The sequence below is a fragment of the Neolamprologus multifasciatus genome, chromosome 14, assembly GCF_963576455.1.
Source record: "Neolamprologus multifasciatus chromosome 14, fNeoMul1.2, whole genome shotgun sequence".
Classification (NCBI taxonomy): domain Eukaryota; kingdom Metazoa; phylum Chordata; class Actinopteri; order Cichliformes; family Cichlidae; genus Neolamprologus; species Neolamprologus multifasciatus.
Genome location: NC_140452.1, coordinates 30,102,567 through 30,129,067, shown reverse-complemented (window position 1 = coordinate 30,129,067; position 26,501 = coordinate 30,102,567). Strand labels below are relative to the sequence as shown.

Sequence of the window (26,501 nt, the reverse complement as noted above, 5' to 3'; positions counted from 1 at the left end):
TGTCTCAACATCAACTTATTGGTGCAAGGAAATAAAGATTACAAAGGTGCTAAAAATCTAATGCCAAATTCTACAATTTGTAAACAACTGACACCATGATGTAATTCTCTTTTTTCAAACCCATCACTCCAAATAATTAATATTAAAATAAATATTGATTACCCCTATGAGATCGGTAGTGTGTCAGTGTCGGATTCCTTAGTACTGACACCTTAAACGTTAACTGGCGATGTCTGGTTCTCCCGCCTCTTGGTCTGCGCACTGGTCCACCCCCGTGCTGTTGGTGGAAAACTCCAAAGCTAGCATTAGACCATGAGATAATTTAAGTCAAACTAATGACACAGAGACCCCCCCAAGAAAAAAAAAGAAAAGAAAAAAAACCACCCCACACACTCAGAGTAAGGAATGAATGTTCAACACTTCGGTGTTTATTGCATGCATTTTTCGATTGTCTCGCAAATTAAATGCTCCCTGAAAATATGGGATATGCTACATTTATAAACTAAAATCTTTATGCATAAATGCACATAAGAGGGATTAAAATGACTGTCATTTGAAGTCGTCGATCTAGGATAGACATTTATAATTACAGAATTTGTTGTTAAATGCTGTCGATTGAATTGTAACAGATAATTAGTAAACGAGCCATTTATTATTTAAAAATGTAAAAGTTATTTCGTTTTGCAAGAACAAAAAAGGCGCAAAGCTAAAAGCTTGCTAATAGAGTAACCACCACCAAAGCATTTCACCTTTGTAGAAGAGATGTCCCCTCTTCACTGTCATCTTGATTCAGTAGCCGGTTAAATTGGGCATTCATTCTGTCTCTGATATCATTGACTCTCCGTAGAAATGCAGCGCTCTGTTCAGACATGACTGTCCACAAGAAGTCCGACAAAAGGCTGGGCAGATATATATATAGCATCCCGAAAATTCAAAGTACGGCGGGAGAAGGTACATTGTTTGTGATTGGATCAGCAAGACTGAAGGTTGTGGGGGTTTTTTAATCCACCCCTTACCACAACCTGTGATCAGAATTTGTGGTAACCAATCACAGTCAACCTCATATTTGTGTTGTCTCAATCAAGCTATGTGCGACAAACTACATACAGGTGAATGGATGCGAACTCTCTGCACCAACAAAAAACACATTTGACCGTAAGTACCGTAGTTAATCTCAATTACTGTTCGACTTTGCTAACTAAAAGCTAAGCAATGATTCAGAAACATTGCTTTATCCTTTTAAGCACATGTTACATGTTAGCTTTGTAGTAAGCGAAAAAAAAAGTCATGCTAACCTTGGTCCGCTAGGAATCTTGCCAACATGCCATTTTAGGTGAGGCATGTTAATAAGGTCTTTAATATGGTACTCCGTTTAGCCACTTTATATTATTTAAAATACGGTTTTATAACACTTGTTACATTAGCCGGATTAGGCTACACGGCACTGCACTGCCATCCCAGATAGCAAGACGACATTGAATCGATGTTGATTTTTTTTATCTGATCAGGTGAGGTAAAAAACTATAACTTTAATGTCAGCCAAACCTATTTACTCAGGAACAAATAAAATAGTAAAAAAAAAAAAAGGCAAACAATATCATTTTTAAGTTATTTAAGTGACTTATATATATTTAACCAGAGTAGCGAAAGACGGGGGTGGGTTTGAAAACAATATGCCGGGAGTCCGGTGTTCTCACGGCTCTAGTGAGCCTAGCCCCCGGCTAGCTATCGAGCTAGTGGGTAACAGACGACTCCGAAAACGTCGGAGCGCTTTTGAAAATATGTGGTGTCTTGATAAACTGAGCAGATATTTGAGGTTTATACGGTTACATTCTCGCCTGAAAATATGTTAAATGTTTATTTTGTGACCCAGAAAGAATAATAAGTGTGATATCCTAGGATTAAGGAACCACGGAGACCATGTTTAACTTACAGTTACTTCTTTATTAAGAGACCCGGGGCATGCGCCCCACAGACTGAAAACTCTCCAACAACTGTTGCCCCCTGGTGGACAAATCCCTGCCACAACATAACATTCCTCCCCCCTTAAACTGAAACTACTCTGTAGTTTTAATCACTACAGAAAATACCCATAAACAAAAACTTCCCCTTTATAAAAATGCAACAACCCCGTCCCCAGCCTTTATTGCAATTTCACTCTGTAATAATGAACCTTTAGTCCAACAGTCTTAGGTTAACCTATAACAGTTCACAGTTATCTCCTTCTTATTATCGTAATCACGGCACAAAGTCTCTCAGGTGCTCCGGCGGTCTCTTGGTTCTTTGCGATCGCCGTAACCCAGTGGCAGGTGATTCCTGTGAATCACTACTCTCCATATGTGGCTTCACCACTGGTGTAACTTGCACCTCCATGTGTCTCTCATCCTCGTCTCCTGTCTCAGCGCTGATGTTTGGGGCTGCCTTTGGAGGCTCACCTGGGTGGCCTTCAGGCATTCCTGCTGCCAGGCATGGCTCCAGGCGGGCAAACAGCTGATCTACGTGACGCCTCACCACTGTCCCATTGCCCAGCATCACCAAGTAGGAAACAGGCCCCGTCATCTCCTGTATAAGTCCTGGTATCCATTTGGGTCCTCTGCCATAGTTTCTGGTATATACTGTGTCTCCAATAACAAACATGCGCTCCTTAGCATGTCTATCATGATACAGTCTTTGGCTATCTTGTTTTGCTGTCACTTTCTGTTTCAAGTCAGGGTGTATGAGATCAAGAGTACACATCAACTTCCGGCCCATCATCAACTCAGCGGGAGACTTCCCTGTTGTGGACTGTGGTGTGATTCTGTAACTAAACAGAGCCCTGTTTAACTTGGTTGCCAGTGTGTCTCCAGTACTCTTTTTCATGAGTTCTTTGAACGTTTGCACTGCTCTTTCTGCCAACCCATTGGATGCTGGGTGATATGGAGCGGAGGTGACATGAGTGATTCCGTTCTTGGCCATGAACTCTTTAGTTTGTGCACTTACAAAACACTGGGCATTGTCTGAAACCACCATCTCAGGAAGGCCGTGCGTGCTGAAACAGTTTCTCAGGCAGTCTATGGTTGCAGCTGCTGTAGCGGATGGAACTGGATACACATCTAACCATTTGGAGTGGGCGTCCACTATTACTAAGAACATTTTACCCAAAAACGGGCCAGCATAATCGATATGTATCCTTCTCCAGGGCTTTTCTGGCCACTCCCAGGGGTGTAGCGGTGCCTCTTGCGGCCTGTGTCTATGTTCTTGACATGTACTGCAGGACCTCACCTTGTCTTCAATGTCATTCTCCATATGCGGCCACCACATGTAGCTTCTGGCCAGGCCCTTCATGCGGCTCATTCCTGGGTGTGACTGATGTAGCTGTTCCAAAAGGGGGCGTCGACCTCGTTCTGGTATCACCACCCTCGCCCCCCACAGCACACACCCATCCTGCACACTCAGCTCCTGTTGTCTCTGTCTGTAGGGCTGAAAATTAGGATGCTGCGTAGTGGGCCATCCTCTCAAAGCATACTCACGCACTCTGGAGAGTATGGGATCTTTGGTTGTCCATCTTTGCAGCTGCTCAGATGTCATCACGCCCTCCTGGTCCTGATCTACCATCAACACTTGGTCCTCAGCTGCTACCTCTTTAGGGAGGTTCTCTGGAAGAGGGAGACGACTCAGACCATCAGCATTACTGTTATTTTTGCCTTCTCTGTATTTAATGACATACTCATAGGCTCTTAATAACACCGCCCATCGCATGATCCTCTGTGACGCCATCTGAGGGACGGCCTTCAACTCATGGAACAAACTTATCAATGGCTTATGATCTGTGATAATCATGAACTTCCTGCCATACAGGTACTTATGAAAATACTGTACACCAAATATTACAGCCAAGCCTTCTTTATCCAGCTGTGAGTAGTTCTTTTCTGCTGCATTCAGGGTACGTGATGCAAACCCAATGGGTTTTTCCTGACCATCTGGCATGCGGTGAGCTAGTACTGCTCCCACTCCATAGGGGGATGCATCGCAAGAAAGAATTAAATCTTTTTGCTCATCATAGTGTACCAATACACTGCTTGACTGCAACAGTTCCTTTGATTTGCAGAAAACCTTCTCCTGTGCTGGTCCCCAACACCATGGTTCCCCCTTTCTCAGAAGCTTGTGCAGTGGGGCCAACAGTGTGGACAAGTTTGGCAAGAACTTATTATAGAAGTTCAACAACCCCAAATAAGCTTTGAGCTCTGTCACTGATTTTGGGGGTGGCGCCTCCTGCACTGCTTTCACTTTTGCTGGCACTGGATGTAAACCGGTCTTATCCACCCGATGTCCTAAAAATGTCACTTCCTTCTCCATGAATTGACATTTGCTCCTTTTTAAGCGCAGGCCCGCCTCCTCCAAGCGCTGCAGCACTCCATCCAGTGTTTGAAGATGTTCTTTGTCATTCTTTCCCGTCAGGATGATGTCATCCAGATACACTGCGACATTGGTCAGACCTTGCAACACACTCTCCATGGTGCGCTGAAAAATGGCAGGACTTGAACTCACACCAAATGGCAACCTGGTGTATGTAAACAAACCCCTGTGTGTGTTCACTGTGACATATTTTCTAGATTCCTCATCCAGTACAACCTGTTGATATGCGTGACTCATATCTAACTTGGTGTATTTTTCTCCTCCCGCCAGCCCCGCTATCATGTCCTCCATTCGTGGAATGGGGTATTGTTCTACAGGCGACACCTTGTTAACAGTCAGTTTGTAGTCACCACAAATTCTGGCACTGGAGTCTGGCTTTAGTACGGGTACGATGGGTGCGGCCCACTCTGAGAATTTCACTGGTTGGATGATCTTCTCCTCCAACAGTCTCTCCAGTTCCTGCTCCACTTTCTTTTTCATAGCAAACGGAACTGATCGGGGCTTATAGAAGCACGGTTTGGCATCACTGGCTACATGTATCTTTGCTGCAAACCCCTTCAGCGTTCCCAACTCATCCTTAAACACTGTTTCATGTCTGGCCAGTATCCGCTGTAAGGCATCATCTCTGCCTTCTATCTTGTGTACAGGTTGCCAATCTAATTGGAGGGCCTTAATCCATCCCCGACCCATTAAACTAGTTCCAGCCCCTTCAACCACCACCACATCCAGTTTTTTTTTACTGTCTCTGAATTCCACCTGCACTTGGGCTGCTCCCCACACGGGTACCTTGTGGCCTCCATACGTTCTCAGTTTGATTCCACACTTGCTTACTTTGGGCGCATTACTGCCTTCAAAAAGTTTTTTAAATGACTCCTTCGACATGATAGTGTAGCCACAGCCTGTGTCTACTTCAAATGTCACATTCTGTCCATTTACTTTTAGCTTCTGTCTGATTGGTTCCTCCCTTGGGATGCTAATCTCCTCCTGCACATTATACATAGTCACACTTGCCTTTATGTGGTGCATTTCAGCTCCTTCTTCCTCACTCTCCACATTCTCCTCTTCCAAGAAATGGGCTTGTTTACCTTGTCTGCCACGCCCTCCTTTTTGTTCCATTTTCATTCGGCAGACCCTTTTTATGTGTCCAACCTTTCCACAGGTGTGGCATTTTTCTGAAACAAACCTGCAGTCCTTGGCCACATGATTTAGCCCTCCACATCTGTAGCACTTCCTGACAACCTGTTGTGACGTCGAGCCGCCGTCCTCCATCTTGTTCACCGCTCCTAGTCCTTTAGTGAATCGCGACTGTTCCGTCATGCTTTTCAAATCCACAATGTCTCTGTTAGCAGCCTCCATTGCTTGAGCAAACTTCAGCGCCTTTTCAAATGTTATCGAATCCTCTGCTAACAATCTGCGCTGTATCCTGTCGTCGCTTATTCCACATACCAAACGATCCCGCAGCATCACCGTCAGGGAGTCTCCAAAGTTGCAGTCCTGTGCGAGCTTCCTCAGCTCCGCTACATAATCGCCCACACTTTCCTCCGGCCTTCTATTCCGTGTGTTAAACTTCCACCGCTGCACAATTTCACTCGGCTTAGGGTGAAAATGATTGTTCAACAATCCCACCAACTCAGCATAAGACCGATCCCCTGGCTTGACCGGACTGAGTAGGTTCCTAATCAGGGCATAGGTCTGTGCGCCCACGCAACTCAACAGTACCGCTCGCTTCTTCTCCTCCTCCTTAATATCATTCGCCACAAAGAAGTAATCCAAAATCTCACAATATTCCTCCCAGGATTGCAGCTCGCTGTCGAACGGTGCCACCGAGCCCAAAGTGGTAGCCATTATTCCACACCGAGGGTTACGCTCTGCTTCCAACAGATGCTAGCGCTGTACCACTTGCCAACCTCACTTCATAAGTCACTTATCACGGTGTAACTTCACAGCAACACCTGGCTTTTATCCTCGTCGCCATATGTGATATCCTAGGATTAAGGAACCACGGAGACCATGTTTAACTTACAGTTACTTCTTTATTAAGAGACCCGGGGCATGCGCCCCACAGACTGAAAACTCTCCAACAACTGTTGCCCCCTGGTGGACAAATCCCTGCCACAACATAACAATAAGAGTAATATGAAAACTAACTAGCTGCCGCCATTGTTGGAAACTGAGCTGGGCCGCGCTATGAATTCTGGGACAGAGCTTCTTCTTCTTCGGGGTTTAACGGCAGCTGGCATCCTTGTACATGCAGTGCTGCCATCTTCTGTTTCAGTCCGTTATTACACTCTTAAATCCACAACGAGTAAAGAAATGAATAAAGAACAGTATATGCAGAAAATAAATAATAAAGTTAAAAGACAGCATGGTCTTCAAGAACCCAGAGTACAATACAAAAATGTCGTTTTATTTACAACAATATATAAAACAATGTAGACCATGTTCATTTTGTTAATAAGTTGGGGAAAAAAACTAATGACAGCATTTAAAATAAACAAAGATGAATAACATAGATGGGAACAATTGACAATGGAATTGGAACATTATCAAAAATGATTTTTCAGATATGCAGAGTAGAAGATGTGGAGATTCAAATTTTTAACTTGGGTGTGTGTTTGAAATATGAAAATATTGGTTGACTTCGTTGACATACTGTTATTAAAGATAGAAATATGTATGAAACGTAGATTCAAAAGCTCTATTAACAGAACTATAACCTGTTAGAATCTGACATTTATTTCAGATGTATTCTGTAACTGTTCACAGTCCCAATACTTACAGTGATGACAGTGGTTCCAAAAGTGCTCAGTCACAATTTTCGGAAGACTAACATGAAATTTTTTTGATTTATTTAAATATATAAACCTGTTGAAAGTAATAATTTACATTTTTGTCTTTGTAGGATCACAGTACAAAGTATGGCCTGGAGGATTTTCATCTCAAGGTGCAAGAACATTCTTAATGACTGTACACGGCGGCTGCTGATGGACGATGTTGGGCCAGATGTGCTACAGTTAGCGTTAAGGAGGTATGATCAAAGCATGATGGAAAACATTTAACATTTTAACTTGCATAAAATGTTTAAGGGGAATATGGCCTGAAAATATAACATGAATTAAGAAGTAATTTTTTGATATCTTTGAGGTTGGAGACAATGCAGAGAAGCCTTCGGTGGGCAAGAGGAAGACTGATCAGTGTAACTGCAGCAGATCAACTTCTGCGTGACTTGGCTGAATTGATTCAGGAGGTCGAACTGTCTACTCAGCATGGCCAACAAGGTAAGCACATATTGTGTCGATTCCTTGACTCATCAAAAGTGTGAAATAAATTATGACTCTGTCTTAACCTATTTTCCAAATACATCAAACGCTTATATATTTTCAGGCTCTTTTGGATACCAGTCACCAGTGGTTTTCAACAGAGGTAGAGGCAGATCCCTTTACCTTATCACTCAGGAACAGCTTTCATTCCTGAAGTCATGTGGATTCACTGCACCTCAGATGGCTGATATTTTGAATGTTTCACTTCGTACAATTCGAAGACGTCTGCGGTCAGTGACTTTTGAAACCAGTGTGACTTTCAGTTCTTTTGTGACACACACCCACTGTTTATTCAAATTAAATGGTATTGTGAAATTGTAAAAATTAGTATATTTGAATGTGCACTAACTAGTCAAGTAATGATGTGTGTTGTTATGGCAGTGATAAAATACTCATGTTTTTTTGTCTGATTTCAGACAGTATCATTTCACCCGTGCATCAATGTATGCGGAACTGACTGACAGTGCGTTGGATGAACATGTGCAGGACATTGTCGCTGGCAATGAACAAATTGGTCCTGAGACTGTCAGAGCCTCCCTGCGAGTACGTGGACTACGTGTACAGCGAAGGAGGGTTCGAGCAAGCATGCTACGAATAAATCCTGGAGCAGCTGCCATAAGAGCAGTTTTGCGGAGACCAGAACGAAGAACATATCAGGTTGCAGGTCCAAACTCATTGTGGCACATTGATGGAAATCACAAGCTGATAAGGTAACCAAGCACACTGATTTGTTGAACACCTATTTTGACCAAAGTGAAATTCAGCACTACATCAAATATGATTGTTGAACAGTAAGAGAGCCAGGCCCTGGGATGGGCAGTCCTCTAACACAACTGGTTATGTTTAAAGGGGAAAATGAGAGAACACAGACAGCGCAAGCAACGTACAGAGAAAAATTCAAACTTGACATGCAATAGTGCCATGTAAATCAATTAAGAGTGTGTGTTTCCATTGTTTCAATAACAAAGCAGAAATAAGATTTTTCTTCTTATGGACCACGGTTTTAGGTGGAGGATAGTCATTCATGGGGCTATTGATGGATACAGTCGTCTTGTGGTCTTCCTTCATGCCTCAAACAACAACCGTAGCAGTACTGTTTTATCAAGTTTCATCAGAGCCGTGGTATCCTCTGGTGTACCCTCGAGGGTCCGGACAGACAGAGGAGGGGAAAACAATGCTGTCTGCCTGATGATGAACATTTTCAGAGGCTTTGATCGTGGAAGTGCCCTAAGAGGAAGGAGTACCCATAATCAGAGAATTGAGAGGCTCTGGGGTGATCTGTGGCGAGGAATGACCAACGTGTACTGTGATTTATTTCACCACCTGGAGGAGGAAGGCATCATTGACATTGACAATGAAATGCACCTTTGGGCTCTCCATTACATCTATCTCCCAAGGATCAACAGAGATTTGAAAGACTTCACTCAACAGTGGAACAATCATGGCTTGCGGACAGAGAGACACTTGAGCCCATTACAGATTTTTGTCCGAGGCAGCCTCCAGCAACAGGGCCGAGCCTCAACTGCCATGCAGGACATCTTTCAGACCAGAGCAGCTGCTGCTGATGGGACTATTGGTGGGACAGCTGATGGTAGTGTGACAGCCACTGAGAGTGAGATGACTGCTGCTCAGGGCTCAGGTGCAGATTCTGGTGGTGGTGGTGCTCATGGTACAGATGAGCTGGGATTGCTGGTCGACTGGCCTGAGAGGATTACTGTGACAGACATTGAATTTACTCTGGACGAAACGGTGATGGAGCAAGTGGTAGAACTATTTGATCCACTAAGTGGCACAAGAGGGAGTCATGGTATTGAACTCATCACTGGCTTAATATACTTTCTGGACTCCACATCACTGAGACAGTTCAATTAATGACTGAAACATAATAGCAGCAAGTGGAAAGACTTCAAAATATCTAGGTGACTGGATACATATAATGTGAAAAGTTATGATACGTGTTTACTATGTACCATTGAGTAGTGGTGTAAATGCTGTTAAAATGTTCTGTGTAGATTTCATGATGTAGATGACTGATTTATAATAAGTTACATAATTTCATGAATATATATAGTTTGTGTTGAAATGTCTTTATTTGAAATGTACATGTGTAAAGTGTAAGAGCTAGTGTCTCGTGAGAATACCCTTAACGAGAGTACACGAGACTTTGCATGGACCGCGAGGGAGCAGATGTCTCTCATGAAGCGATTTTAAGCTAAAAGTTTGCTAAAAGAAAAAGCAACACAAGGTGTCAATATAAAATTGTACTTAGTAGTCAGTATAATCTTTTAGTGATATAAGTTTGCATATTATAGAATACTGCATGATGACCTTTTTATGACTTAGACTGTTGTCCACTACAAGACTTGCTTTATAAATTCTTTCTCACAGTGATAATAGCTGAACAAGCTGTTATTATTTCACTCCTGCCAGGAAGAGGAGAGCTGGACACTTTTATCTGCAAGAAGAGGGGCCACGTCGTTCAGAATAACACACACACACACACACACACACACACACACACCTGAACCACTCTTATCTTCACTCCCTACACACTAACATTCCTCTGTTAATGAATAGACGTATTCACTGTTGTATTACTTTTGTATATAAATAAAGACAAGTGCAAGAACAGAGCGCACATCACAGAGCCCCCACTCTGGTGTGAGCGTTCTGTGATCGCCCTTGCAAGTAAAAGCTGCAGCGTCTGTGTGTTTCTACCTTTAGATTCTAAGCTGAAGAAGTGTCTTTAGAATAAATCTCTTGACACAAGGACTTAAGGACCTCTTTTCAGGACAAGCAGCCAACGAGGTATTTGTCATTTGAGAAATGTTGTTATTTGTGTTTGGACTTAATATGTGTACTGTAAAGTTGCTAATTGGTTTGTACTGTTCGCTTGTGACCAGTTCTCATGGCATACTGGTGATGGTGAAGCCGAGGAGAGAAGGCCCAAGTAATAAACGCCCGTTTCAAAGAACCGACCTGTGTCTGTGTTGTCGTGAAGAGAGTTACAAGTGGAGATATAAGAACGAGCTGTGTGACACTGACAATAAAAATGTTGAGTGATTTTTAAAGTGTGTAAGATGGAAGTTGTGAAGTTGAAAGTTTACAACTGAAACAATCTCGATAAAGTCAACTTGAATAATCTAAAAGTTACAGCTGTTGATATTGATAAATACAACTATAAAGCATTGACAGTAAATAATTAAAAAACTATAGTAGGTCTTGAAGTGGCTCAGTATAGTGTAGTAGATATAAAATGGTTTAGCGTGTGTTTGATGTTGTGACAGTTCACAGCAGAGAAAAAGTGTTAACATTAGCGAGCAGATTATGTTTTGCTTTGTACAGATTATGCTTTGTACAAACATAGTTCTGAAAATACTGGACTCCGGTGTAAAATGTGAATAAAAAAAGAGCAAGCAGTGATTTGCAAATGTCAAAGGCAAAGTTTATTCACAGTAGAACATAGAAAACATGTCAAATGTTTACACAGAGACTACGTCGTTAAAAATAAGTCCATTTTAATTTGATGGCAGCAATATGTTTCAAAATATGTTTCAGTTGGGATGGGGCAAGAGAAGGCTGCAGGGATATTTTAAGAGTAACAGGTCAGTTACATGATTAGATATTAAAATAGCATCTTAGAGAAGCAGAGTTGCTCTGGAGGAAATATGGGCAGAGGTTGATCAATCTGCAAAAAACCCCATTAACAAATCGTGCAACAATTTCAAAGTAATGTTCCCAAGTGTAAAGTCTTAAAATATTCCATCCTCTAGAGGCATAAAAATATATTTTATCAAAAGATTCAGTGACTGAAGAAATCTCTTTGCAGAAACAATGAGGCTAAACGCCATGATGTCAGTGATCTTCAAACGCTCATAGGAAAGTTATCATCATGGAACATTAAACAGACACGATTCTGTCATGGAAATCAGTGCATTTCCTGTATCCTTTGGGGCAACAGACCTGAGTCACACTTTTAGAGAAGTACCTGGTGTGGGATTATAATATTATTTTATGCCATGTTAGACCCCTAACTAAAGATTGTGAATTATTATGTAGTTTTAGTTTGCATTATTCTCCTGAATTAGAAGAAGGTGATAACGATTACATTTGGTAAACTGATTTGCATTACATTAGACTGTTGATTTATTGTGAATGAATGATATTGTTTTATGATGCATTATACTGCTGAGTTATAAGAAATACTGTTTGCAGAAAGTCATCGCCTTATTTGTCTGGTTAGAAGAGAACAGAGCATACTGCCCCATCTCAGCAGGAGCAGATAAACAGGGAGCCAAGGTCGTAGCTTAGGCGCTGTGTGAGAAAGAATGTGAATGTTTAGGCTTTTATGATTAGGTGGGGGCCACTAGAGGCTATAAGAGTTTGATCAAGGCTCCACCATTTTGAGATCTGATGCTGTCTGCTGTATGGTGTCCATCTCCCACGCGTGTGTTCATTAAATCATCGTTTGACTTGACCCGGCCGGACCAGTGTTGTTATTTTGGTTTTCCTCTTGTATCCATCCCCAATATTTGAATCCGTAACACTGGTGAGGTGGATTGAGAGGAATATCCATGATGCATGACAGTTTGTTCACTCACTTCCTCTCCACCACAGCTTCCGAAGTGCAGCCAATCACAGAGCTTGCTCTCCTGATCCAAGAAGAACACATCAAAGTGCACTGCACTCACCTGAACTGACAGAACATCTGTCATTAACATTTTGATGCACACACAAGCTTGCTCACAAAAAACAGCCTTTTGATCTTCCAGTTCAGCAAATGTATATATGTCAGTGTCCAGGTATTTGTGCTCCTCCACCACATCATATCAGCGGGTTCAGTATCTTATACTTTTGTCAAGATAATGCACACTGCAGCCGACAGTTATCAGAAAGAAGCCATAACCAAGTTACATGGATTCTTTTTGTCATACAGGTAAACTAGTTATGTTATGTGCAACACTGTCATGTGCCACTCTGGTTTTATGTTTCAAATTCGTGTAAGACATCCAGAGTACTCTGATGACATTGACAAGGACATCTCCAGATTACATGGGAAACTATTATTTCATGTTCTTGAGATTACTTATTTACATCACTTTTGAGAAAACGTACATACAGGTCTGATTCAAAACTGCATATCTATTTTTTTAATGCATGTTGAAAGGGCAAAAATATTCCTGAGATACTGTTAACATTATTAAAATTGAAGGCTATTATACAGTGGTATTACTTTAAACTGAGTAAAACGGTATTTTGATAAAAGTTAAGGTCTCCGTTTGTTTCAGAAAAAGCATACTGTCATTTATTTGCTTTTATTATTTATTTATATGCCCTCCGCGGACCATCTCTGCACTGCGTGGGTGATTAGTGGGTCCCTGCACAGTAAGTGCTGCACACAGGGACAAGACACACTCAGTTACGATCGGATCTTCCCTGGGCAGGGGGAGGTGGTGAACTGTATGCCACTTTTTCATTGGCATACATTAAGTACAATGTTTTATTGCCTACGGTGGGGCAGGTCACATACTGGGTGAAGGTGGGCAGTGTGGAGTCATGATTAAAGTCCCCTGATATTAGAAGAAGAGCTCTCGGAGATTGCGTTTGCAGTCTGCGGACCACAGAGAGTCACAGGCTGCCTCCACGGATGCTAACAGCTAATAGCTCAATGTCTGTGTTGCAGAGTTGTTCTTCCACAGCGATGTGCCCAGGGATACCACAACCGTCTTTAACAAACACTGCCAGCCCCCCTCCTTTTCCTCTCTACGCTGTCTCTCGTCTTGTCCGCCCGCAGCAGCTGGAAGCCGGGCAGCCTACTCACAGAGGGAGTGCCGGGATACTGCCACTGTGACCGGGTTAGCGTCATTAGCTCCTCAATCATATCAGGGAGCGATCTCACATTTGCAGTGATTACAAGAAGGAGAGATGGTGTGTAAGGTGTCCTTCTCGGGAGACATCACCCCCGTTTCTTCCCTCACTGGGGATGTAGGGTCTGTCTGCCGGTAGCGTAGCTGCAGGGCGCAGCGCTAACAGCTGATCCCTAATGTAAACAAAGGAGCAATGCACCGAGTGTCCAAATACGGGTGAAAAAAGAGGAGACAGAAGAAGAGAAAAGTCAACATAACTAGCACAAAGCGGTAATGCATGATGGCAGAATCTGATTGCTAAGACATAAGTTAAAGCTTAAGAAAAGTAAAGAGGAAAATAAGAAAGAAGCTCAGAAATGAGCAGAGCAAGCGCTGCTCATTTCCTGTTAGCTGCCATAACAGGTAACACAGTTAAGGTTTCAGAAAAAGTATTCTGTCGTTTGTTTGCTCGATCATGCCTTAAACACATCAAAATGCATAGTGGGATTATAATACAAGTGAATACTGTGACAAGCACTGGTACTGAATAGGCCAGGGGTCGGCATGCGGCTCTTTTGTCCTTATACTGCGGCTCCGGGTGGTTTGGGAAAATAAATTATAAGTATTTAGCTGAAGTGTATTTTATTTGTGTTTAGTTCTTTTTTTAACTTGTAGTTCTAAATTGGAAGACTATTGTGATTTTGAAATATAAAAATAAAATTATATCTTATTATTTTTTCACCGCTCAAAATAAGCGTCACACTCGAGGAAGCCGGTATACCCGCCGAAACGCCGTGCATTTATCGAGACTTTCGACCCCAGGTAGGCCAGTTATGGATCTTCGGATCCACATTATGTCAGCAGCTCCACCGTGAACTATGTTAAAACAAACACCGCTCACGCCTCACAGATGACAGCTTACAGTCCTGCATGAAGATGAAAGCCCCGATCTGCAGACGCTGTGCGCAGAGGTTCAGGACCATAAGTCTTATTGTAAACATATCACGGCAGACCCGATGATGTTTGCATGAACATGCTTTTCAGCATCTCTTTACTGACCACTTTTCACACACGGTTGTTGTACGCATACAGCTGGCTGTAGCTTTTCAGCTCACAGCCCGACAACACAACAGCAGAGAGAGCACAGACTTTAAGGTGGCGAAGCGAGATTGCGGGTGCCGCTCAGGTGTGTCCGCCTCCCCTGCAGCAGCGCTGCAGACCACGCCCGCCACACACATTAACCAGGTAAAATACATATTTAGGCAGAATTTTGCAAATATCTATTTTTTCTTTTTTAGCAGCATAGTGCTTTTTTCCAATTACTTTTTAAAAGTCAGGTCAAGGCTCCAAAAGCCCAAAGGCGATATAAGGGTGGTGGCTCACAACAGTTTTTGTTTGCTACATGCATCATTTTAGTTCAGCTGGGTGTCTTTCCTTTTGTTATATTTCTTTAAGAGTTCAAAATGTGTTAATTACATAAATAAAATGTAATTTTCTCTGTGGATTTTCTTCATGGATTTCATAAGAAACACATCTTATTTGCTCTGTGGATTCTTTTAAAAAGCAGTTCAAAACTTTTCTGTTCAAACAAGCCTTTTGTTGATGTACGTATTTTATATTCTTTACATTATTTACATTTGATCTTTTACATTGTGTATAATGTCTATTGGTTGTATTGTTTATTTTAATATTTGTGTACAGCGCTTTGTGACTGCCTGTCTGTGAAAAGCGCTTAATAAATAAACTTTACTTACTTACTTTAGTTGTTCACACAAAGCATAAAGGTAAAAAAAAAAACCAAACAAACAATATATACAGTGTTATCTTCATTTTAGATTTCAAAAAGTATTTGCGGCTCGCAGTGTTTTCTTGCGTGGAAACCGGGTCCAAGTGGCTCTTTGGGTGTAAAAGGTTGCAGACCCCTGGAATAGGCAATCACTTAGCAGCAAGGTGAATCGGTGATGCATTAGTGTGGTCTGCACTTCCTCTTCTTTGATTGGGTGAAATGAGTTGAAAGTAATTGGATGAGGGAACCATGGGGAGTGCCCTGCATAATTTCAATAAAACGCCGTTTTAAACGCCGTTACAGCTGGCACAGAACGCCGTAAAAAAACGCCGTTCAAAGATGCATAAAAAGGGCGTTTTCTGCCGAGCGGCGTAAAAAACGGCGTTTCCGTCTGTCTTTGAACGCCGCTTTTTACGTCACTCGGATGGTCGCCGTTTGTCGGAACAGAACGCCGTTTTTTTCGGCGTTTTGAATAATTAAACGGCGTTTTTACGCCATTTCTTAACCAAACGGGTTAGAAAAGTGGCGATTTTTGGCACTAATGGCTTGCCTGGCGCGTTTGACTCGCGAATAAAACCACGCGCGTGAGTTTTTGTGTTGCATTTTGTGCATACGTGCGTTTCGCGTCTACCGCTCGAGTTGGAAAAATCTGAACTCCAGCGTCAAATCGCGCCGCGACAACCAATCAGGAGCCTGATGACGTGGCTCTGACCTAGGTCAAAGGGGCAGATCCAGCCAAAGCCCTTGATTCTTCATTCAGTATGGAGGAAAAGCTCATCAGTGCCGTGGCTAATCACCCGGAGCTATATGATGCTAGCTACTACTTCTACCGAGACAGGAATAAAAAGGACCTAGCTTGGAGACACAAGTGAGGAGCTCGGGCAACCTGGTAAGTTCATTCCTTCTTCTTTTTAAATTTCAGACTGACCCGATGAAGCCGTGCAAAAGCTAGCAAGCCCGCCTACTGTCCCGCTATTTTCCCACTGATGTACAAATACCTTTCCGCTAACAAGATAATGCGTTTATTCAGAGGACATCTGCAGGAGAAAGTGGAATAGCCTCAGGGACACATATAATAAGGAGAAGAAGACAGAAGGAGAAGAGGAGTGGGTCTGCAGCAGGATCGGGGAGAAGATGAAAGTTCTTCGCGGTCATGGGGTTTCTGGACCCCTTCCTCACCCCACGGGAGACAAGCGGCAATATGGTGCGGACCGTGGAGAACTTCTCCCCCGAGGACCAGGGACAGCCCGAAGAGGCAGCAGGGGAGTGTCAGTCAGAAGGTATGTTTACATTGAGTTAATGTAGGCAGTTAATTTATGCGTGTTGTCATACAGGAATATATTTGTTTATTAATAAACAGTATTCAGTAGTCCGCTGTTCATCCGTCACTGCCTTTTCGCTGATTTTTTTTATGGCACCGTACAGCTTTCAACGATGCGCATTGCATTCTGTTTTGGAGGAAGGAAGGTTCAGGGTTTAAGTAGTCATCATCATGGGCTCATCCGATTAGAATGAGAATAAGCAGTCAATTTACAGGTTTTGTCGTTTTATTGAATAATGGGTAAAGGAAGGAAAGACACACATGGACTGCTATCTCTAAAAAGGACAAAGTATGATTTAAGTAACTTGAAACAATACATGAACTCAGGAGACTTAAAGAGTACTCACCTCAGCTGCCGCCCCATGTGGGAGTGAAGAAAGAGTGAGGGGTAGGTGAGTGCAGTCCTTATATAACGAGTGACACGTGAGTGCAATTAAGGCCAAGCACCACACCCAATCAAAGGTGAGGAAAAGAAACAAGGTGCATTTGGTGAAGTGAATGTGCTGAAAGGTGAGCCTTTACAACAATAACCATCACGTCGAATAGAAAAAAACAGCACAAAAACACTCATAACTATGACCCTCATTCGGAAATAGACACCTGCACCGGGAGCAAAAAAGTGGCGCCGCAGACGGAGAAAAAGCGCAGCATAATACTTTTACTTTTAAAATCGACAAAGGTTTGCACTTTGAGAATCAACTTGTGAGAACTGTGACTACTGTTCATGTGCTGCAATAAATGAGACCACTGTATATAATAATGTATATAATAATATAATATTCTCTATGACTATTGTCTTCAACCTGTTAACATTTAATATTGTCTTGATAGAGTCAAGTAATCATGCAGCAGAGTCCTCCCCTGTCTCTTCTCCTGGCTCCCCAGTCCCTGGTCCCTCAGCTCCTGCTGCTGCACCCACAGGTATGAACATCAAGCACTGATAGCTTTTTACTTGCTTGAATTCCCTTGTGATCACCTTTACTAAATATCTACAACCAATCTGTTTATATCATGTTTTTTTCAATTTTGAAAATGAAAATCTAGTAGCAGCCTTCTCATTACTTAGTGTTGTTTTGTGCTGTGTTTTACAGGCCCACAGAGGAGGACAGCTCGAAGGCGGGCGAGGGACGGGTCCCAGGACGGTCCATCGGCGGTGGAGCTGGCCATCCTGGAGTCCCTAAAGAGGCCACGCCCGTCTCCAACAGAACATTTCCTCCTCGGCCTTGTTCCTATTCTGGAGAGCATGCCGCCTCAGACACGAGAATTCGTGAAATTTCAAATTTATAAATTAGCTTTTGAAAACAGCACAGCTGTGTTAAATTTGGAAACATTATACCCTAATGATCAGTAGTTTTCTGATGAGGCAGCAGCTCTCCAGGGCAGAAACAATGTTCTTATTTTTCTCCTCCTTCTCCCTGAGGCTCTTCCACTCGAAGCTGGGTCCTTTTTATTCCTGTCTCTCTGTGAATAGTTAAATTTCATATATTTATGATAAATGTTTTTGTTAATGAATTTATATATTTTTTCAAATAAACATTTATAATGACAAATGTCTCTGTTCTACTACACAGCAAATATTGGCACCCGACTTGACACAAGTAGAATTTATTTCATATTATACTAATGACAAAACATACTAATACAGTGGGATGCAAAAGTTTGGGCAACATTGTGAAAAGTAATTATTTTCTTGTACAAATCATTGGTTGTCACAATAAAAATAGTCAGTTAAATATATCATATAGGAGACACACAGTGATATTTGAGAAGTGAAATGCAGTTTACAGAAAGTGTGCAATAACTGTTTAAATCAAGCAGGTGCATAAATTGGCGACACAAAAAAAGAGAAATGAAATAAATATTTATTGTATATCAGTGTGTGTGTCTCCTATATGATATATGTAAGCGACATTTTTCATTGTAACAGCGATTCATACAGGAAAATAATGACTATTAATAAGGTTGCCCAAACTTTTGCACCACACTGTATACAGGAACATAGTGAAGACAAGTTACTTAAGAGAGTAAAAAGAGGTTAGTTTATTTTGGAGTAGAGCTCCATTTATTAAGAAAAATTTAAAAAGACAGGAACACTCTTTAGAGGTTTGTGGGTGGCTCTTAAAAGAGCCGTTGTGGGGAAGTCACTCGGACTTCAAACAGGCCAGGACAGCCTCTCTGGAGGAGTTGTTTGCTGGCAAGGAACCTGGACAAAATTGTTTAAAATGAGTATTATGTGTACTGCAGTTACAAAATACATTATTGAAATTCCAAAATTCCAAATTGCAAAACATAAATCTTACATAAAACATTTTGTAATTATAAGGATAATTACATGATATATATTAGATATAATCTAAAACAGTCTGCGGTGATTATATACAAATATTCAACTATCCCAGAATTAAACCAGGTCTAAATAAAAAGGAGTGAGTATCACTACAAAGGTTAACTCAGTGGTCCTAATGCTACAGTTTGATATCAGCAAACACCGAGCGCATACATTGATATGACACCACAGCCATGCTATCATTGCAAACACTGATAACAGCATAAATCGAATTAAATCGGGACTTGATGAGACCTGAGTATCACTAGAAATATTATAAACAGTCGTCTACGTACCACAGTTTGCTATCAGTAAACACCGAGAGCATTCACTGTTAGCATAGCACATCCATGTTAGCAGTGTATAAATGGTGCATGTATTAGCACAGGTATCAATAAAGGACTACCGTATTAAATACTTTTACTAACCTCAGGCAGATGGACAGGCGCTCTGCAGGTGGGATTGAGCGCCTGTAATTGGTGTCTAGGCGGGCGATTCTGGGACCGACCCGGGGAAGCAGGTCCTCAAACTGGCCGAGTGAAAGACGGTGATATCGCTGGAATCGGCCTTCATCCAGGCGCAGCTCCTGGAGCAAATGGTGAAACTCACCAAACTGCTCATGCCTCTGGAGGACCTGATGGACCCAGGTACGGCGAGGGCGTCTTTTACGCCGCTGCTCTGCTCTCCACAGTACATAGAGAAGGGAGACTCTCTCTTCAAGCACTAGCTCGACAGCTGCCATCTTGCAAAGATACCGTCTGGCCAGTGTTGCTAACTCCTTAGTAAGGAAAATCGCTATTGGCTGTCCTAAAAGTCGCTAGAAGTCGCCAAATGACGTCATCACCTAATTTGCATAATTTGTCATGCTAATGTAATTGTAACCTACGTTGTTGGAGAGAGAAATAACGTTGTGGAAAAGACATAAAGTGAGTAAAAAACGTCCTAAATGCAGTTAGAATTTATTTAGAACTACAAATTAAATTTATTTTAGCAATTATTGTTTTTTAATGTCACAATTCCAACCCTGCTCCTTTATCCAGGCCTGGACTGGCAAAAGTGACCCGAAATTGGCACTCTGGTGGAGTTACTTTGTGTGTGAGAGTGTGTGTTTATAAGTAGTTTTAAACCTTGTGATCCACAAAACAGCCTAACAGTAAAAGAAGAACTCATGCGCGATTCATTTGCAGTTTGGACGCACAGGTGTGAACGTCTCCTGCCCTGATAGCAGCTGGGGGAGGACTATCCTCCACCCGTGAGCGCTTTGGCACGGGTGAGGCGCCCACGGCAGCACCGCTGCTTGTTGAGAGTGAGAGCGATACGCGTTTTCACGTCAAAAAGTCGTCATAAATAAGTCTCCAATAATACCAGAAAAAGTCGCCAGATTTGTCGCTAGTCGCTTTTCAGAAAAAGAGTCGCTAAGGGGGTCTGAAAACTCGCTAAATATAGCGACAAAGTCGCTAATTTGGCAACACTGCGTCTGGCACAACTTCCTCCCACATTCCTCCCACATTTCCGGTTCACGCGGATGGATTTTTCTTGGCCACGCGATTTATTTTGTTCAGCGGAGATGCTTCTACTCGGCAGCCATCTTGGAATCTCCCCTACCCTGGCTGTTTTGTTACCATGGATGCAGCTTTACAACGGCAAGACATTGCACGTGACATTCTGTGTAACGTCACAAACACCCTACCACTGTCAGACCCGTTCGTTTTTTAGACGTCACTTTGGGAGAATACAGCTTTCGGTGCATTAACTGCATTTTTGTTTGCTTAAACAGGCAAAAATTATAACTTTACACGATAGCGCAACGAAAATCATCGCTTTATAGAAATGAATGTAAGTACAAGCTTCTTTTTACTTCTCTAAACATACTTTTCACATCTCAAAATCCTGAAGAGAAAACGTAGATGCTAAAAAGTAAAACAGATAAACACTGTTGTAACAATAACTGAGATATGAAGACAGCTCATCACTTTTTCTGTTTTCATGCTTTCTGTTGTTGTGGCATAAAGTTAAAATACTTTGGTCATTTAAAAAACAAACCTTCTAGGATTAGATGTGTGATGGTGTAATGTCGTTTAGTTTATTACAGTAAAATTGTGAATCTATTTTTGTAAAATAATTTTTAAACATTTCAAGTCAACTCAGCTTTTTTTCCTTTAATCTGATTGTCTAGAGATATACAGAGGACATAGAAAACACGGAGAGAAGGACACCCACTCCACCCACTGAGATTCTTCGACCTGTAGAGGACTTCGTTTTAAATCGGATCCGTAACCGGATTTTCAATGGTCACTTGGAATCCAGGGTGGCTGTTGGAAACGTAACAGCCTTCAGAGAAACACCTCACAGATGTCAGATTCCAGTGAGGTCAAAAAACTACAGAGTAACAGGTCAGTTCTTATATCGACGCAGTAAAGAGTCAGAATGTCAGACATTTAAACTCTTCAGACTTTTAATCAGCTGTTGTGTGAGAGATAAACCCTCCAACCAGAGTTTACACATTGCTAAAACACATTGAATGTTAAGGTGTTGCCATGGTAAAATATCTATAGAGGTGAAAAATTTGACATTTCAGCTTCACTTTTTATCCAGCCTGTGATTTGGTTTTATTTGAATACAAATTTTGGTAAATGGTTAATTAAGATTGATTATGTTGAATTGAAAACTTGTACTTTAATTTAATAAACACACTTATAGACATACATGGTTTGCTCTCCCCTTTAAAGTGCACTTTTGTCTTGGTCAATTCTCAGCTGCAAACAAACAGAAATGTGAGTAATAAATATTTCATGATCTAATCTGTGCAGACAAAGAAGTTGCTGGTGTGAGGCTGGTGACAGCCCAACATACGGTTAGGGCATTGGAGCAAACAATTAAAAAAATTGCGCCCCAAACCCTTGCAGCTCGTCGGAGGCTAATTCCTTCCCGAGCTCCAGCTCCGGCCCCCTCTCGAGTTCCAGCTCCACGAGCTGGAACTCGAGAGGGGGCTCGAGCAAGGGTTGTTAGGCACCCTCCAGAGGTGGACTTTGAAGGGCTTATTGTGGGGTACCTCCTGTCAATTGAAAAAAAGTTACGGGAGAAGCTACAGCCAGTCTCGAATCCTTCAGAGACTCTCTGTCTGAGCCTCAGCCTGCTGAGTCAGGACGACTGGTAAAATGATTTTCTACTGTTAGCATTAATTATTTTCAATTTAATGTGAGGATATGAGTTTTAAAACTATTTGATCTTCCTACAGGCAGAAAAAGATAGAGGGGCTGCGATACATCCGCACCCTGGCGCAACATCACCCAGTGGAGTTGGAGTTAAACCTCCGTAGAGTTTGCTTGGGGGTGACACAAGAGGTATACCAGCTGTTTTTCTCTCTACATCTGTGTTTTTGCCACCCTCTTCTGTCCATGTTTGCAAGCGTGCCCTGTCTCATGCAGTTTTGTAACAGGTTTGATTTCTAACTGCTGAAATTTTCCTCTGATTCTTTAGATTAAAAACAATCTCCCTTGTGTGTCCTGTGCGGCACTGGACATCGTAATATATTTGTGTGCACACCTCAGAGAGAAGATGGACAAAGAAGCTGAATTGACCTGTAAGAGTTTACTGCAGGTGTTTGCAAGGGCAAATACCAATGTGTTAATTCAGCAGCATGCCAAGGAAGCTCTGACAGCTCTGGTTCAATGTTGCAGCCCGAGTCGCTTTCTAAACAGCCTGGTGACTGACGGTTTGAAGTAAGTTCACACCTGTGAAGAGTATCTGTGACCCCAGCATCACAATCAGATCAGGTGAAAATCAAACACACTGAGTGGATTTGTCTGTGTTTCCTTTCCTCAGACATAAGAGCGTTCTCGTGAGAGCTGGTGCCGCACTGGGGCTCCTTATAATCAATATATTTACAGAAGCGGAGAAAGTTCTGTCTGCAGGACAGATTTTCACCAAATGCTTCCTGTTGGCTGTCAGTGAACTGTGTCAGGATGCCTCCTCTGAAGTCAGGTCAGTGTGAACTTTTAACAATTATAGGCTGATATTTCTATTTTGACTTTCTTTTGATAAATTCTCTGCATTTACTTAGAAACTAAAGTGCTGATTAAAAATGCTTCTCTCTGCAGAGCTCATGGAAAGGCCATCCTAAAAGACCTGGTCAAACAGAGGAAATTCAGAAAAATGTGGATAGAAAGCGTCCCGGATAAATCCCGCTGGGAGGTGGAAAGAAGACTCAGAGACGTATTTCAGAAATAACAGACACAGGTAAGCCGCACAGCACACATGAGCAGCCTTCAAATTAAGAAACCACTTTGAAGGCTGCTCATTTCTGTGTGGCATTTTCAGAAATTTCCCACATCACGTCAGCTTCAGGTAAGTATATATGTCATTTAAATATTTAATATAACATTCACAGTAATTAAATATTTAATATGCACAAAAAACACTCACTTATCCACCAACCGGTCGAGGCAGATGGCCGCCCTCCCTGAGCCTGGTTCTGCCAGAGGTTTCTTCCTGTTAAAAGGGAGTTTTTCCTCTCCACAGTTGCTCATAGGGATCAATTGGGTACAATAACTTTGTTGCTTTTTGGTCCATCACATTGACCAAAAAGCAACATGTTCTTAATAGAGTGGCAAGTGAGTGTTTTACATTTTCCATCTGTGAACGGTAGCTTCTACCGCTCATTTATTGATTTGGCACCAATTTGGCACAAAATAAAGAAAACTTTAAACAACAACAAATGTTCTCGTCTTTCTTCAAGTCATTTTCAATAAACAAATTCAATAAATCAAATTGCATTCAGAGTTATTCTTGTATTTCCTCGCGTAATTAGTGGCTATCTAGTCAGTAGCCTAAAGTGCAATATGTTAGCTACTAATAATATCTTTGTATTGTTTTTGTTTGGACCGATGCTCACAGGCTTGCTCCTGTTTGTTGTTGAGGAAAAATTATTTAAACATCGAAACCAAACCGATTTTCTGAGATTTATTTTAAGAAATTTCAAACCTCTGCAAAGGGATCAATAAAGCCATCGTGTGGATACAATCTTGTCTATTCAGTGGTTGGGAGTGAAATTCTCACCTTCATGTAGGCACCAGCTTGATAATTAAGTGTGTCAGCAAGACCAGGTATTTAAGGAGCGGCTGTGGAAGCAGCCAAAGTAACTGCTGTTTCCCTTTCAAGCTTCCTAGTTTTTCCTGGAGTTCAGCCTTCAAGTTGATTCTTCCCTCCCTTAATTCAATTGACTTATTTGTAAGCTACATGTACGCTCACTAACAAAGCGAAATGAGCCAAACCTAATGGTGCTCTTTAAATTTGAAGAAAATCCAGTTCACTTTCTTTTCTCATCAGTCCTCTCAATTGTGTCTTGTAGCAGGTTTTTGGCTTTAACACATCAAAGATCTGATGGGTTGAGTTGGCCATAAGGCTTGTCAAAGTTTAATGTTGGTGGCTTATTGGGAAAAACAGTCCTGACAAAGTCAATCAGCCCCTCATCCCAAACATTAATGGATGATGCATGCATGAATACTCACCAAACATCATCTATAAAAAAGGATCTTTGGCTTTTAAAGATCGCGATCGTGGCTCAAGAGTTGGGAGTTCGCCTTGTAATCGGAAGGTTGCCGGTTCGAGCCCCGGCTCGGACAGTCTCGGTCGTTGTGTCCTTGGGCAAGACACTTCACCTACCGCCTACTGGTGTTGGCCAGAAGGGCAGATGGCGCGATATGGCAGCCTCGCTTCTGTCAGTCTGCCCCAGGGCAGCTGTGGCTACAACTGTAGCTTGCCTCCACCAGTGTGTGAATGGGTGGATGACTGGATGTGTAAAAGCGCTTTGGGGTCCCTAGGCGGGACTAGTAAAAGCGCTATACAAATACAGGCCATTTACCATTTACCATTTAAAGGATTCCTTCAAAAGCAAATATTGCATTTCCTCACTTGGTCCATGACTATATTTGGGACAGTGTAATATCATGCCTGGAGTGATGAAAGTAAACTGGTTTTATGCTGCTAGTCTTCCTGCACAGTATATTTCTTTCCTAATGTTCTGCACAGTTTTCATTACAAATACCGATATTTTGTTCTGATGTGCACTAACTGGTGTATGTTCTGAATCACCATAAAGTTGCTAATAGCAAGAACACAACACAGCCGGGGGGTCTGCCACTCTTTGTTTATTCAGATCTCTTTTCACACAATACTCTTGTTGCTTCTGAGCCTCTCGTTTTACTAAAGGTTATGATGGAGCAGCAAGACTGAACCAGTGGCTGGATAACATGAGAAGGAAGGAGTGGAGACCTGCACAAACATCATGTCTCTGAAGTGCTTGCTTTAAAACAGAATGCTTTCTAAGAGTGAAAGTTTAAGAAAATCTAACTGTAATATTTAACATGCCCACTCTCCTCCCCCCTTTGTACTAATTTAGGGAGCACAGCAGTTGCAGCCATTTTAAGTTTTTTTGTTTTGTTTTTTTTCTCAGGCGAGGTCATCTGTCAGAGGGGCAAGAGGCAATATTTTGGTAAGTACTGACACAGAGGTAAGTGACTCTCCAGGTTTATTAAAGAAGGAATCAGAGTTTGGCAGTGCTGCTAAAAATTCAAAATGATTGAATTTAAAAAATAGAATTTCTTTCATTTCAATATTATAAAACCAGACTGTTTATATTCAGTGTTATTTATGCCATTTAAATTTAAATGCTCATTTTTGTTTTGTGTGTGTTGTTGACAAATATTAAGACTAAGACACAGATTATTTTCTGTCCCAAGGAAGGTCGATACGTTGGCCTTTACCCAAAAGCAGACTCAATAAAAAAAGATCTTTTCACGGGAATACAAAGTTTCGTTTGTTACAGGAATCTTAATCACATGAACGTGGGTGAGAAACACTGGCAAGGACTCCAGTGTAACAGAGGGAAAGCTTGGTTAATAATGGGCAGGACACACTGGGAGCAAAGGTGAAGCACAACAACTGATTTTCTTACTTGCCTATGAGCTCCTGGAGTAAACCAATGTGCCAGGTTGGGGAAGTTTCACTCTTGGTGTTTCTAATTTATATGCAATTGACTGAAGCATATACATATTGAATTATTCACAGGACTTTGTACAAAATATAAATGTCTTCCATGTGTTATATTGTGGTTTGATGTTTGCATATGTGGATGTTTTGTTTCTCATTTTTTTGCTTCCTCCAGACTTGGGCTATTCCAGATGCTCACCTGAATGGTAGAGAATAAAAAGAAGCCAGTTGCTGTTACAGGGGTTGGGTTCTTTGGTGTGTTTTGATGGGTGCACTCATGCTTTCATTAATAAAGATTACCAGATGATAAATATTTTTGCAGCCTCGTGCCATTTTTTTTGAACCTATACGTGACTGCTGGCCAAACTGAAATAAAGTCTAAGTGAAGTAAATAAACTGCCTGTGGCTTCTCAGGAAGTCCTGCATTTGGGTCCTGTTATTCACTCAAACCTGACAATAACACATCACCCTGTTTTACCCACATCTGTAAATTTTCAGGCAGGGACGGAGACATCCT

General features: G+C 41.8%; 3 protein-coding genes and 1 long non-coding RNA gene across 5 annotated transcripts; 3 read left to right on the top strand and 1 right to left on the bottom strand.

Annotated features, from left to right (window-relative positions):
* The first annotated feature begins 1,055 nt into the window (after window positions 1-1,055).
* Window positions 1,056-12,192, top strand: LOC146504347 (uncharacterized). The gene is made up of 7 exons (XM_085130312.1): window positions 1,056-1,155; window positions 7,298-7,423; window positions 7,540-7,673; window positions 7,780-7,945; window positions 8,132-8,425; window positions 8,723-9,960; window positions 10,486-12,192. Exons 2-6 carry the CDS (start codon window positions 7,314-7,316, stop codon window positions 9,585-9,587), a joined length of 1,569 nt encoding a protein of 522 aa, XP_084986438.1. The 5' UTR covers window positions 1,056-1,155; window positions 7,298-7,313; the 3' UTR covers window positions 9,588-9,960; window positions 10,486-12,192.
* On the bottom strand, window positions 10,545-20,547 carry LOC146504345 (uncharacterized). Of its 2 annotated transcripts, none has more exons than XR_014868623.1 (3): window positions 19,423-20,538; window positions 18,236-18,871; window positions 10,545-12,261 (listed from the first exon to the last, which is right to left on the bottom strand). It is a non-coding gene; the product is annotated as an uncharacterized LOC146504345 (long non-coding RNA). The 2 variants fall into 2 exon arrangements; XR_014868622.1 differs by lacking the exon at window positions 10,545-12,261 and adding an exon at window positions 16,625-16,943 and having other exon boundaries at window positions 17,016-18,871; window positions 19,423-20,547.
* On the top strand, window positions 16,501-18,218 carry LOC146504346 (uncharacterized). Its single transcript, XM_085130333.1, has 3 exons — window positions 16,501-16,627; window positions 17,500-17,589; window positions 17,760-18,218. Exons 1-3 carry the CDS (start codon window positions 16,501-16,503, stop codon window positions 18,017-18,019), a joined length of 477 nt encoding a protein of 158 aa, XP_084986459.1. The 3' UTR covers window positions 18,020-18,218.
* Window positions 20,548-20,563: 16 nt separating the features above from the next.
* LOC146504344 (TOG array regulator of axonemal microtubules protein 1-like) lies at window positions 20,564-23,224 on the top strand. The gene is made up of 7 exons (XM_085130317.1): window positions 20,564-20,830; window positions 21,171-21,387; window positions 21,805-22,147; window positions 22,233-22,338; window positions 22,475-22,716; window positions 22,820-22,978; window positions 23,095-23,224. The coding sequence occupies exons 1-7, from the start codon at window positions 20,825-20,827 to the stop codon at window positions 23,222-23,224; spliced, it is 1,203 nt and encodes a 400-aa protein (XP_084986443.1). The 5' UTR covers window positions 20,564-20,824.
* Window positions 23,225-26,501: the final 3,277 nt, after the last annotated feature.